Consider the following 11,899-nt stretch of genomic DNA (forward strand, 5'->3'; position numbering starts at 1 on the left):
TACAGGCACGCGCCACCATGCCCAGCTAATGTTTTGTATTTTTAGTAGAGACGGGGTTTCACCATGTTGACCAGGATGGTCTCGATCTCTTGACCTCGTGATCCACCCGCCTCGGCCTCCCAAAGTGCTGGGATTATAGGCGTGAGCCACCGCGCCCCGCCTAGTTTTTTATTTCTTAAAATGAGTCCCTGTTCTCATCCTGCTGGCTTTGTTTTTACTCTTCTTCTCCTTTATTATTGTTATTATTATTATTTACTTGTTTATTTTTGAGACGGAACCTCGCTCTGTTTCCCAGGCTGGAGTGCAGTGGTGCAATCTCGGCTCACTGCAGCCTCTGTGCTTCCTGGGTTCAAGCGATCCTCCTGTCTCAGCCTCCTGAGTAGCTGGGACTACAGGTGTGTGCCACCACGCCTGGCTAATTTTTTTGTATTTTTAGTAGAGACCGGGTTTTACCATGTTAGCCAGGATGGTCTTGATCTCTTGACCTCCCCAAAGTGCTGGGATTACAGGCGTGAGCCATCTTGCCTGGCCACTCTTCTTCTCCTTTAATATAGGCCTAAAATGTTCTATCACCTCAGAGGAGGAGCCTTTTGTAAAGTCAACTAGCAGTACATTTAAAGACAAGGGTGGAGAACATCCTTCAGCATTTTCTAGACTAAGGATTATTTATTGTCGGGAAAAATTGGTACAGGGGCCCCTAGCATGTATACTAAAACATAATTATTGACTGAGCCAATTATAGTTATTGCATACAAACCACAGAAAACCCCCTAATGCAACAATTTTTGTTTTCTTTCCCAAGCTTTGTGTGAGAATTTGTCTTCGAGACCAGCAGAGAACTCTTTACTTATGCATCCAAGCTGTGAGCTCAGTATTAGGCTGGGAGTGTGAAAACTTTGTTCATTTTCAAATTTGATGGATTGTTTTTATTCTGTTGATCTCCTTTGTTGCTTCCAAATGGCAGCATAAAATAACACTTCCTTCCTCTTTATGCATTCCATCCCTAAACAAAATCATTCCAGGAATCCCCGGGGAGAGTCATTAATTCCTGGATAGTGTCATGGGTAAAGGGCATCATCAGAATTAGCGTATTCCTTCTTATATATTTCTGACCAAATTGCAGACTCCTCCTCTTCACCTCCGATTCTTGATTATTATCTACAAAACAGATTGCACAATGGCAGAGACCCCTGGGACTCCCTGGATTGGCTCTGAGGGCCAATTTGTATTGTGGTCAAGCTCAGCCTGACTCTTGGAAAGGAAGTTGGCATCTGTCCTGTTTTCAGAGCCATTCTCGGGCTCAGTAAAGGTAAGAGGTGGCCTAATAGGTACTTGGAATGGTTCCGTTCTATTCCCATAGCCAAGCTCCACATCCCTAAAGTTCTTTCCTGAGCATTTGGAACGGAGAGTTGTTTTCCTTGCTGGGAACACTCTCTCCTATTCTGAGGGCTTGCCTGGGCTTAGTGATTCAGACTAACACCTTCCCAGTTCCCAAGTGAGTCACCCCAGAGCTGCATTCCAGCCCTGGGCCACAAAGGGGCAAAGACCGACCTGTTTAAGAGCGCCTCGCTTTTGTAACACTTTGAACTACTCAACTTCTGTGGATTGCATCTCCCTTTGAATTTCGCCTATAGGCTTGCCAATTTGAAGCTGTAAGGGCGGTACTTAGGACTCAAAAGAAAGATCAAGAAAAAGACATTAAGGTCTTGAATAGAGTATTCTAGGAGTCAGAGCCCAAGACAGTAATTATTTATTGATTTATGGGTGGTGGTAGATTGAAATCCCTAAGAGCAGGGAGCTGAAGACCTACTCTGAGACAGAGACAATGAGGTCATTAGAACAGCAATAGTAATGTTCATTTACCTATATAATCAGCATCATTTCTGGCTTGGGCCATAGGTTTTCAGAGGCTTATAGTTAATATGCATGTTCAAAAACACCTTTTCAAGGACTCAGGATGAGCATGTGTCATGAGTATGTGAAAGAAGATGGAAGCAAGGAGAGTCTGTAGTTTCTAAAATGATGGCTCCCATGACAAAGAATACATGTGTTTTATGGTCTGAACTGGCTTCTTCCTAGGAGCCATCATGAGAATCTGATTCAGCAAATGGGTAAGGTAGGAGTCCAGGTAGTGACCTTCTCAATGTGAAAGGAAAAATTCAGCAATGAACAACAAAATAAAAAACAACAAAAAAAGGGGGGAACTGATGCCTGATCAGGTTGATGTTGAGACTTAACATACATAACCCACTGGACTGTGACTCTGTCCTCAAAGCAGCCAGCGATTCCTACCATCGTTTGAGAGCTGGCTTGGACAGGCTAGGAGTAAACAGCCTGAGTTCAAGTCTCACTTCTACTCTTTCCTGTCAGTGAATCTTGGGCATGTGGATGAGTCTTTCTGTGCCTCAGCTTCCCTCTCTATTTCTAATATGGGGAAATCAACAGTACCTCCTTCATGGTGTTGATGCAGAGTTAGGAATAAAATGCTTGGGAGTGCTTGGCACACAAATAGAGCTTAGCATTGTTATGACTTGAGTCTGGCCATCAATCAGGCCCCAAATCTTCTCCATCTCAGCACGAATGACCCAGATGAACCAAGGCATGATAGTGAAGGGTTAAGTGTTTTGAGCAGAATGGGACCTGGATGCTGCTTTTTATGATCTGCATGGCTGTGACGTAACATAACCCCTTTGAGAGCTCTTCTATGTCCTTGTTTGTAAAATAGGGTTAATAGTTGCATTCCTCCCAGAGCTCCTCCGGGGCTTACGAGATAACCCATGGATGGGACTGGCGCCTGTTGTGAAGGCAGCAGAGGTTGGTTCTCCCCATCAACTGTCTCACTGGGCAGAATTCCGGGGTTTGGGTTGAGCTGGGGGCTGGCGCTGGTTAACTAAAGTAACAGGGGTTTCTTCTTCACCCTCCTCCCAACCCCTAGTCCTTATCCTTGTGTGCTCAACTGTTACCTTTGACCTCTTGTATCTCCTCTGCGTACCTCTAACCTTCTCACCGGCCTTCTGTCATTTCTTCTTTTAACTGTCAACCCTGGCTCTTATCCATAATCTCCAGGAAGCATCTTATAACCCGAGAACTTGAAGACCTTAAGGTCCCCAGACCCATTTCAACAGAGGAAAACTCTTGCCTTTCTCAAAACTACTTTCTTATAAGGGGCAATTGATGAAAACAGGGCTGGTGGTGGCGTGGGGAGGAGGGAAGAAAAACAAAACATTCACAGCTTAAGATTTGGCTCAATGATATATTTGCCAGTTATTTTATTTTTTCTAAAAACAATAGAAAAAAAATCAACTTTAAAAAGCAAAATGTACTTAAATAAAAAAAAATTCAGGATTACAGTACCTATAATGCTAGGTACTATACACTAGGATTGAAGTTCTGTGTAACTGCTATAAACGTTTTATTAAAGTTATTTACATTTAATGGCAATATTTACAGAGAAAAGCTGTGTAGATCTTAAAATTTTTTTAAAAACAATTCTTAAATACAAATCTGTTAAAGAAAAAAAAAAGATGGTAAGCATAAAAAAGTTCTTTTATGCCCAAAGTCCAATTTGAGGCAGTTTACATTATGGCTAAATCTTTCAGTCAAGACTCAGCCAAGGTTGTGAGGTTGCATTTGATCATGCGTTGCAAACAAGTTCATAGGTAATGGATGTTGACGGTTCTATGTGATGGAATCTTTTTCCTTACTTTTCCTTATGCACAAGAGTTCCGCAGCTGTTCAAGTTTGTGTTTCAACTGTTCTCGTCGCTTCCGCAACAAGTCCTTTTCAGAAATGAGCTTTTGCTCCTCGGCTTGGACGGACAGGATGTATGCTGTGGCTTTCTTAAGAATAACTACCTTGGGGGCCTTTTCATTGTTTTCCAGCTCTGGGATCTGGTCACGCAGGGCAAAGAAGCTCCGTTTGAGCTCGTTCCTCCTCTGGCGCTCCAGGACGTTGTGCGTTCGCCTCTTATCATTCTCCTCGGTGTCCGAGGACCTGGGGCTTGTGCATTTTCGGTTGTTGCTGATCTGCCTCAGGACTCTGACACTGTCCAACTTGACCCTCTTGGCAGCTGGGTAGTCCTTCCGCGTGGAGGGAGGGGCTGCGTAATTGTGCTGATGTGTGGAGACGTGGCACCTCTTGAGGACCAGTGGGCTGTGAGGAGGTTTGCTGTGGCCTCCAGAAGAGGGTGATCCTGACTCTGACCTTTTGCCCGGGGGCTGCCTCTTTTCCACAGAAACGACGTCGATTTCTTCATCCTCTTGTTCCTCCTCTTTAAGAAAGGAAATAGAAATCACTCGGTTAGCGATGTTTCATTAAAATGATCAATTACCAGATGTAATGCTGTAGAAATATAACGCATTAATATGTTACAAAGGTCTTTGGACAAAATGATCTCCCCGAAGAACCAATCTAGCCAGCCACCCCACCTCCTCTCACCACGAAGGGAGGACAGCTGGGTGATGGCACAGACAAGAAAACTACCATTTCCCAGGATACCACATTGATGCCAGTTCTTACCTAAGACTTAATGAGGCTTTGGACACACCCAAAGCAAAGCTCATTCCCAAGCACCTCCTATTTTTAAGGGACTTTACCAAGAACCCTTCAGGTGTTGCAAATGAGAGCTGCAAATTGCTCGGTATGACTTTAGCAACTCCCTATTTTACTGGAAGTGAAAAAAAACAATTGTAGTTTTGCCAAAAGTCCAAGAGGATGGGATAAGAAAAAAAAAAAGTCCTTACAACTCAAGGATTTGCTTTTCAGTGTTCAAAATAGGCTGAGAAGATCCCAGCTCCTCAGCCTCACTCTCGAGGCAGCTGACTGGCTCCTGCATCAGGGAGGCCCTGCTTGGCCTCTAACCACAGCCCCCATTTTTGCAGATAGTTCATTAAATCCCAACCACTTCTCGGAATTTAAGAGAGAAGCAATTCATTCATCTCTCAGAGATGAATCCTCTCTTATCCCCATTCCCCCCCATCCACCCACCCCGGGGCAATTAAAATGCTTATGGGAGGTAAGAAGTGGATTGAGTTGTGAAATAAGCCAGGTTTAAAAACCTAAATGAAATTCCTGAGAGGTGGGAGAGAAGGGGAAGGGGGCTGGCAACAAGGGCGGTCTAAGGGGAAGGGATGGGAGGAAACGCTAAAGCCCAGGGTTTCAGAGGTGCTGAGTTCCCAAATCTGTCCAGATCTGCTCTCTCTCCTTCCTACTAAGAGAAAGGCAGGGTCGACTGAAGTGGCCCGTTGAATAAAATGCCAGTGAAAATGGGAGAGATATCCAGCCGCCCCGCTTTGGACAGGCCTGGACGGGGTCCTCTTACCAGAGTCGCTGCTGGTGGTGGGCGGTGTCTCCTCATGGAGCACTAGGGGCTCGGGGCTGGCCCGCGGAGAGGACTCTGTCGAGGAGAGCAGAGAGTCCGAGGACTGGGAGAAGGCGCTGGAGTCTGGCGAGGCGCAGGGCTTGGGCGAGCTGCTGTCATTGAGCGGGTACGGGAAGACCACCGAGGGGTCGATGCACTCCGAGGCGGCGGCGCTCAGATCCTGCAGGTACAAGCTGGAGGTGGAGCAGACGCTGTGCCCGCGGGCGGGGTTCGGGCTGCCGCTGTCTTTGCGCGCAGCCTGGTAGGAGGCCAGCTTCTCTGAGACGAGCTTGGCGGCGGCCGAGAAGCCGCTCCACATACAGTCCTGGATGATGATGTTTTTGATGAAGGTCTCGTCGTCCGGGTCGCAGATGAAGCTCTGGTTCACCATGTCTCCTCCCAGCAGCTCCGTCACCATCTCCAGCTGGTCGGCCGTGGAGAAGCTACCGCCACCGCCGTCGTTGTCTCCCCGAGGAGAGAAGGGCGTGACCGAAACGCAGGAGGTCGAGCAGAGCCCGGAGCGGCGGCTCGGGGACAGAGGCGGGGTGGGCAGCAGCTCGAATTTCTTCCAGATATCCTCGCTGGGCGCTGGCGGCTGCAGCTCGCTCTGCTGCTGCTGCTGATAGAAGTTCTCTTCCTCGTCGCAGTAGAAATACGGCTGCACCGAGTCGTAGTCGAGGTCATAGTTCCTGTTGCTGAAGCTGACGTTGAGGGGCATCGTTGCTGGAGCCTGCTGGAGGGGGCACACAAAGCGGGAGGCAGTCTTGAGTGAAAGGGGTCTTGGTGCAGAAACCTGGCGCAGCAGGCAGGGCGCACCACAGCTCCGGACCACTCCCCTTCCCGTGCTATATCCCCTAAAGCGACTGGGTGGTCTCGGTGGGGTAAAAAAGGGGGGGAGGGCACGCTTTCACCCTCTTTGGGCAGCTCCCTACTATCTCAGACATGCACTTTGTGAACCAGCAGCTCGGTGCCCACCAAGTCCCAGCCCCCAGGAGCCCGGAGCGCGAAGCCCAGGAGGCGGCCCCGCAGCGGCCGAGAAATCGAAATCCGCCTTGGTCTCCCCTTAAGAGGCCGCGGGAGGCTGCGGTGAGGATTTGCCAAAACCCAAGGCGCAAAGTTTTGCGCCACCTGAAGGAGAAGACGAGAGGCGCCTGGGCGCTAGCGGCGGCGCGCACCCCGCTCCCGCGCCCGGGCCCCTCTGCCGCGGCTGTTCCCACTCGCGCCCTCGCTGCGCTCCTACCCCTCCGGCGCCGCAGCCCCTCCCAACCTTCCCTCTCCACCGCCCCCGTCCCTACCCCCAATGCGTCCCCCTTCTTCGTTTGCCGGCTTTTCTTCTGTTCTCTCGCCGGCTGGAGGAGTGAGCTCAGCCGCGGGCTTTAACACCCCTCCATAAATACAAGGGGGCTGTCAAATAACAGGGGCACCTCCCTGCGCACTCAATACGGCGACGCAACTGCGCCAGAGACCCCGCTGCGATACCTCGCCCTGAGCCACCCGCCAAGGGTAGCAGCTGTTCTGGAACAGCCCCGACCCTTGCTCCTCGCCGTCCCTCCGCATCTCAGGGGAGCGAGGACACCCGAGGGCGGCCGCGGCAGGGGAGTCAGGGCTGGGTGCGGAGATTCACCCTGTTTTTTTTTTTCCAAGTCAGGGATTCCAGGAGAATCGGACACATCCCCGCCTCCCTTTCCCCCTGCCTGCGCCTCCCCAACACCACGTCTTAACACCTCTGGAGACCCAGGGAGTCTCCAGAGGTGACTGGATTAAATTGTATGATTGCTTTTTAAAAAGCCAAAATGCCAACTTCTTAAAAGGATCAAGGCGAGTTGGAATCGCCGCGGGGACGGGCGGGCGGGCGGGACGCGCCACAGTGTCTGTCTCCGGCTGTCAGAAATGCGGTGAGTCGAAATTTAAATGCCCTCCCGGAGACGGGGAAAAGTCAGCGGCCGCGTAGCTCTCCGGCTCTCACAGGCGATATGTGGTCCCTACTCCAAGGAGCTCAGGATGCAAGGGGTTTACTGCCCACCCCAAAGCAACCCCCCAGTCCCCCAAAGCCCAAATAGCAATTAACACAATAAAGCAGGAGTGTCCGACCGGCCGGGAGTCAGTGTTAATATATTCCTAAGGCAGAAATCTCGAAAGGCTAGTCTTAAGAACACATTCCCGTTTTCCCCCTGCCGTCTCCTCTCCCATCTTGACAACTCACTTTACCCTGATGATCCAGTTCTGGATCACACCCCACCCCACCCCAACCTACCACAACTACTCTGAGAAAAGTGGAAATAGCGCAGGAATGGGAGAAAAGACAACCTTTTTCGGCATTCGACTCATCTCAGCATTAAAGCAATAATAATAAAAAAAAAATAGAAGACAAATGGACTCCGGTGCCTACCTCGTTTTCCACTGCCCGAAAAAAATCCAGCGTCCAAACTGCGGCAAGGAGACCTTTCAGAGGAGCGGGTCCCGGCAGCGGCGGGGAGGTGTCCCCAAATGGGCAGAATAGCCTCCCCGCGTCGGGAGAGTCGCGTCCTTGCTCGGGTGTTGTAAGTTCCAGTGCAAAGTGCCCGCCCGCTGCTAAGGGCAAAGTTTCGTGGATGCGGCGAGGGTTGCGGACCGCTGGCTGGGGGGGGGGGTCAGCGGGAGGGCTGGACTGGAGGCGAAGCCCCCTTTTCGCTTCGGATCTCCCTTCCCAGGACGCCCTGAGCGCAGCTCGGCTCGCCCGGCTCTTCCACCCAAGACCGCCCGCCCGCTCGCTCCCTCTGCCTCTCGCTGAAATTACTACAGCGAGTTAGATAAAGCCCCGAAAACCGGCTTTTATACTCAGCGCGTTCCCTCCCTCCGTTCTTTTTCCCGCCAAGCCTCTGAGAAGCCCTGCCCTTCTCGAAGCAGGAGGGGAGCCCGGGACTGCCGGGGCCCGGCAGTGGCGGCGGCAGCGAGTAGCGCAGCTCGGGGGTCCTCAGCAGCGCAGACCCTCGCACTATAAAGGGCTGGTTGGTGGGCGGGGATTCGCGAGAGAGTATCTTTTTTCTTTTCCCCCACGCCCTCTGCTTTGGGAACCCGGGAGGGGCTCTTCTGGGGAGGGTGGTGGGGAGGGGGGTGGGGAGGAGATTCAGCCCGGCAGCCTAGCACTCTAGTTCTCGGATGTAAACAGAGTAAGAGTCGCATGAATTAACTGCGCTCGCCTACCATTTTCTTTTGCTCCGGCTCAACCCCTCTTTCTCTGCTGCTCCTCCGTAGCAGCACCGTTTGACAGACCGCATCCTTGTCCTGTGAGTTTAAATAATCGCAGGCGGAACAGCTGCCCTCCACACCGCGAATACACTGCGCGCCCACCGCCACGCCACGCGCGTACCAGGCGGCAGGGTGCCTCCCTAAGGCTGGGGCAAGGGCCGCGCTTGGATCAGGAGTCCCAGGGAGAGTGGAGGAAACAAGGGCATTAATGGGCGCGCGTTCAGAGCGTGGGGTGTTAGTGTAGATAGGGAGAAATGATAGAGGCAGAAGGAGGAACATGATGCCGAGAATGATTAAAATAACTCAGCAACGCATTGCCACGTATACTTGGAGAGCGCGTTATGAATAAACTCCCATTGCATTTGTTGGGGGGTGTCATGCATTATGCATTATGTATGCACAGCTATCTGGATTGGATACCTTCCACCCAGACTGAGTCCCCCAATTTGCTGCCAAAGCAGCAGAGACCGCCCCTCCCGCCCCGCCCGCGCAGGCCTCCGTGGGGCCCCGTGCGGGAGGCGTCTGTTCCCCCTGGACGCGCTAAGCCCTGAGATGTTTCTGCCTGTTTCCGAGCTGGACTAGGGCGGGAGGGAGGTTTCCTGCTCTCTGCCAGTCAGTACCCCACCATCCCACCCCCGCGCCCCTCACACGGAGTTCCCAATTTCGCAGCCAGGTTTTAGAAGAGACAAATCCTCTTTGCGCCCTGTGGCGCCAGTTTGCACCAGTCTCGAGCTCCCGGGTTTGGGAGAAATCAAAGGCGCTAGACGGGAGAATATGGGGCGGGGGCGCAGGGGGGACCCGAACCGCGGTACCGGACTTCCTAAAAGGGGGAAGTGGAGAGCTTGTGGACTGAGACGGGGGAGTCAGCAGAGACCCTTGTGGAAAAAAAAACCGTTAACTCTTTCGTCCCCGCACAAACCGGACGTTAAATTCTTTTCCAGGTCCTCTTTCCTCTTTTATTATTATAAGCCAGGTCATGCACAAAAAAATGCATCGATTCTGATCAAAGAAGGGGAGAGTAGTATTACTTCCGTGCCTTTTTGAGGGAGGCGGGGTCTTGAGCTAATTAAAATTTGGCTGCCTTTCAGGCATTAATTTCCTAGTTCACTGACTCCAATTTTTTTTTTTCTGAATACTAGTGAAAGTGTATTATATGTAACCCGCAAACATGTATTCACATTTCATTCACACTTCGACTTAGCTAGTTACCCAACCCGGCACATGATTTGTTCGCCCCCTGAAATGATCTATATTTAACACATAACGCATATTCCCTCGGAATTTTTTTTATTTTGTGCTATTCCACGCTATAGAAAACAAAAGACATTCTTCTCATCCTTGGTAAACTTTTCTCTCACTCCACCGCCTCCAAAATAGAAAACTATTCGGGGAGAAGGGGTGAGTGTATATAGCCTGAACGCTGTTCAAGATGGGTTATTACCCACTGAGTTTGCAGCTCGGCGTTCAATTGTTAAGTGAATATAGTAACTTCCCCCAAATCAGACGCACAGCACAATTCAGCTTTAAGGATTGCAAATTACTCCTGCCTCTAGGCCTTTGCCGCAAACGTGGGGAACAACCAATCGCTAGGCTGGATTTTGCTGCAAAGCGTCTTTCCCCCACCCCCCGCCGCTCCCTCTCCGGGCTGCACCCGCTTTCGGGTTTGCGAAAGTAAAGTAAGTGTGCCCTCTACTGGCAGGAAAGATCACCGCGCCTGGATGTCAACGAGGGCGGAGGTCAGGTGGGGGCAGGGGCGTCCGAGGTGCAAGGTTTCCAGCGGGGGAAGGACAGGCGGTTCCTTAAAGTAAGTTTCCAGCCACCTCCTTGTTATTCTTTCAGGTTGGCTGCAGAAGGGCCGAAGAAAGAGGAGTTACTGGAGGAAAAAGTGGTTCAGAGCTGACTATTCAACCACATAAGAGATGGTGAAAATTAACCCATCACTACTTAATGGAGAACCGGTAATGGCAAACCTGAAATAATTCACAAGTACATGCACGAAAACAAAATTTTCAACAAACCCAAACAAGCTTTAGCCCCCCACATCTTAGAAACTCATTTTTTTTTTTTTTTTTTTTTTTTTTTCAGCGGCGTTTCACTGTGTTGCCTAGGCTGGAGTGCAGTGGTTCATTCTCGGCTCACTGCAACCTCCGCCCCCCGGGTTCAAGCAATTCTTCTGCCTCAGTCTCTCGAGTAGTTGGGATTACAGGCACCCACCACTACATCCAGCTAATTTTTTGCATTTTTAGTAGAGATGAGGTTTCACCATGTTGGCCAGGCTGGTCTCCAACTCCTGACCTCGTGATTTGCTCGCTTCGGCCTCTCAAAGTGCTGAAATTACAGGCATAAGCCACCGCGCCCAGCCTTCATCATCTTTTTTAACCACCAAATTTGAAAGCAAGACACTGGGATTACTGGCGAAAGGGGGGACACAGTAGAAGGTGATGGGTATTTGGTTTGTCCTATTATTATTATTAATTATATATTATTATTATTTTTGATACAGGGTCTCCTTCTGTCACTCACGCTGGAGTGCAGTGGCATAATCATAGCTCACTGCATCCTCGATCTCCCGAGCTAAAGGCCACCTTTCCACCTCAGCCTGATACCCCAGCCCAGTAGCTCAGACTATAGTGCACCACCACTCCGGGTTAATTTTTTAACTTTTTGTAGCGAGGCGGTCTGGCCATGTTGCTCAGGCTGGTCTGGAACTCCTGGGTTAAAGTGATCCTTCGGCCTCTGCCCCTGAAAGTGCTGGACTACAAGTGCGAGTCACCACTCCAGGTCTTGGCTTCTTATTTTTATTTTTAAAATATTGGGCTGGTGAATAATAAGCAGTTGTTTTAATAGCAAGAAGGGGTATTTAAGATCTCACAGAAAACAAGTGTGAAGGAATGGGAGCACTTGATAGTTATTTGTTTTTGAGATGGAGTCTTGCTCTGTCGCCCAGGCTGGAGTGCAATGGCACAGTCTCGGCTCACTGCAACCTCTGCCTCCTGGGTTCAAGCAATTCTCTGCCTCAGCCTCCTGAGGAGCTGGGATTACAGGCGCCTACCACCACTCCTGGCTAATTTTTGTGTTTTTAGTAAAGATGGAGTTTCACCATATTGGCCAGGCTGGTCTTGAATTCTTGACCTAGTGATCCGCCAGCCTCAGCCTCCCAAAGTGTTGGAATTATAGGCGTGAGCCATTGCGCCTGGCACGCATTTTATTAAAAGTCTTTCGTTTTTTTGAGACAGAGTCTCACTTTGTCACCACGCTGGAGTGCAGCGGCGCAATCTCGGCTCACTGCAACCTCTGACTCCCTGGTTCAAG

The 11,899-nt window shown here is 50.5% G+C and overlaps 1 protein-coding gene across 4 annotated transcripts; it reads right to left on the reverse strand.

Moving 5' to 3' along the window:
• Positions 1-3,233: 3,233 nt before the first annotated feature.
• On the reverse strand, positions 3,234-8,941 carry MYC (MYC proto-oncogene, bHLH transcription factor). Of its 4 annotated transcripts, none has more exons than XM_017500491.2 (3): positions 7,749-8,941; positions 5,321-6,089; positions 3,234-4,270 (listed from the first exon to the last, which is right to left on the reverse strand). In XM_017500491.2, the coding sequence occupies exons 2-3, from the start codon at positions 6,075-6,077 to the stop codon at positions 3,711-3,713; spliced, it is 1,317 nt and encodes a 438-aa protein (XP_017355980.1). In that variant the 5' UTR covers positions 6,078-6,089; positions 7,749-8,941; the 3' UTR covers positions 3,234-3,710. The 4 variants fall into 4 exon arrangements, with proteins under 4 accessions (XP_017355980.1, XP_017355986.1, XP_037584523.1 ...); XM_017500497.2 differs by having other exon boundaries at positions 5,321-6,092; XM_037728595.1 differs by lacking the exon at positions 7,749-8,941 and adding an exon at positions 6,655-7,535.
• Positions 8,942-11,899: the final 2,958 nt, after the last annotated feature.

The sequence above is a fragment of the Cebus imitator genome, unplaced genomic scaffold (genome assembly GCF_001604975.1).
Source record: "Cebus imitator isolate Cc_AM_T3 unplaced genomic scaffold, Cebus_imitator-1.0 Scaffold13, whole genome shotgun sequence".
Taxonomy (NCBI): Eukaryota; Metazoa; Chordata; class Mammalia; order Primates; family Cebidae; genus Cebus; species Cebus imitator.

Coding starts and splice junctions, on each gene's coding strand:
- MYC (XM_017500491.2), bottom strand. CDS start 6,077: ATGCCCCTCAACGTCAGCTTCAGCAACAGGAACTATGACCTCGACTAC. Junction 4,271..5,320: donor CACCACCAGCAGCGACTCTG/GTAAGAGGACCC, acceptor CCTTTCTTAAAG/AGGAGGAACAAGAGGATGAA.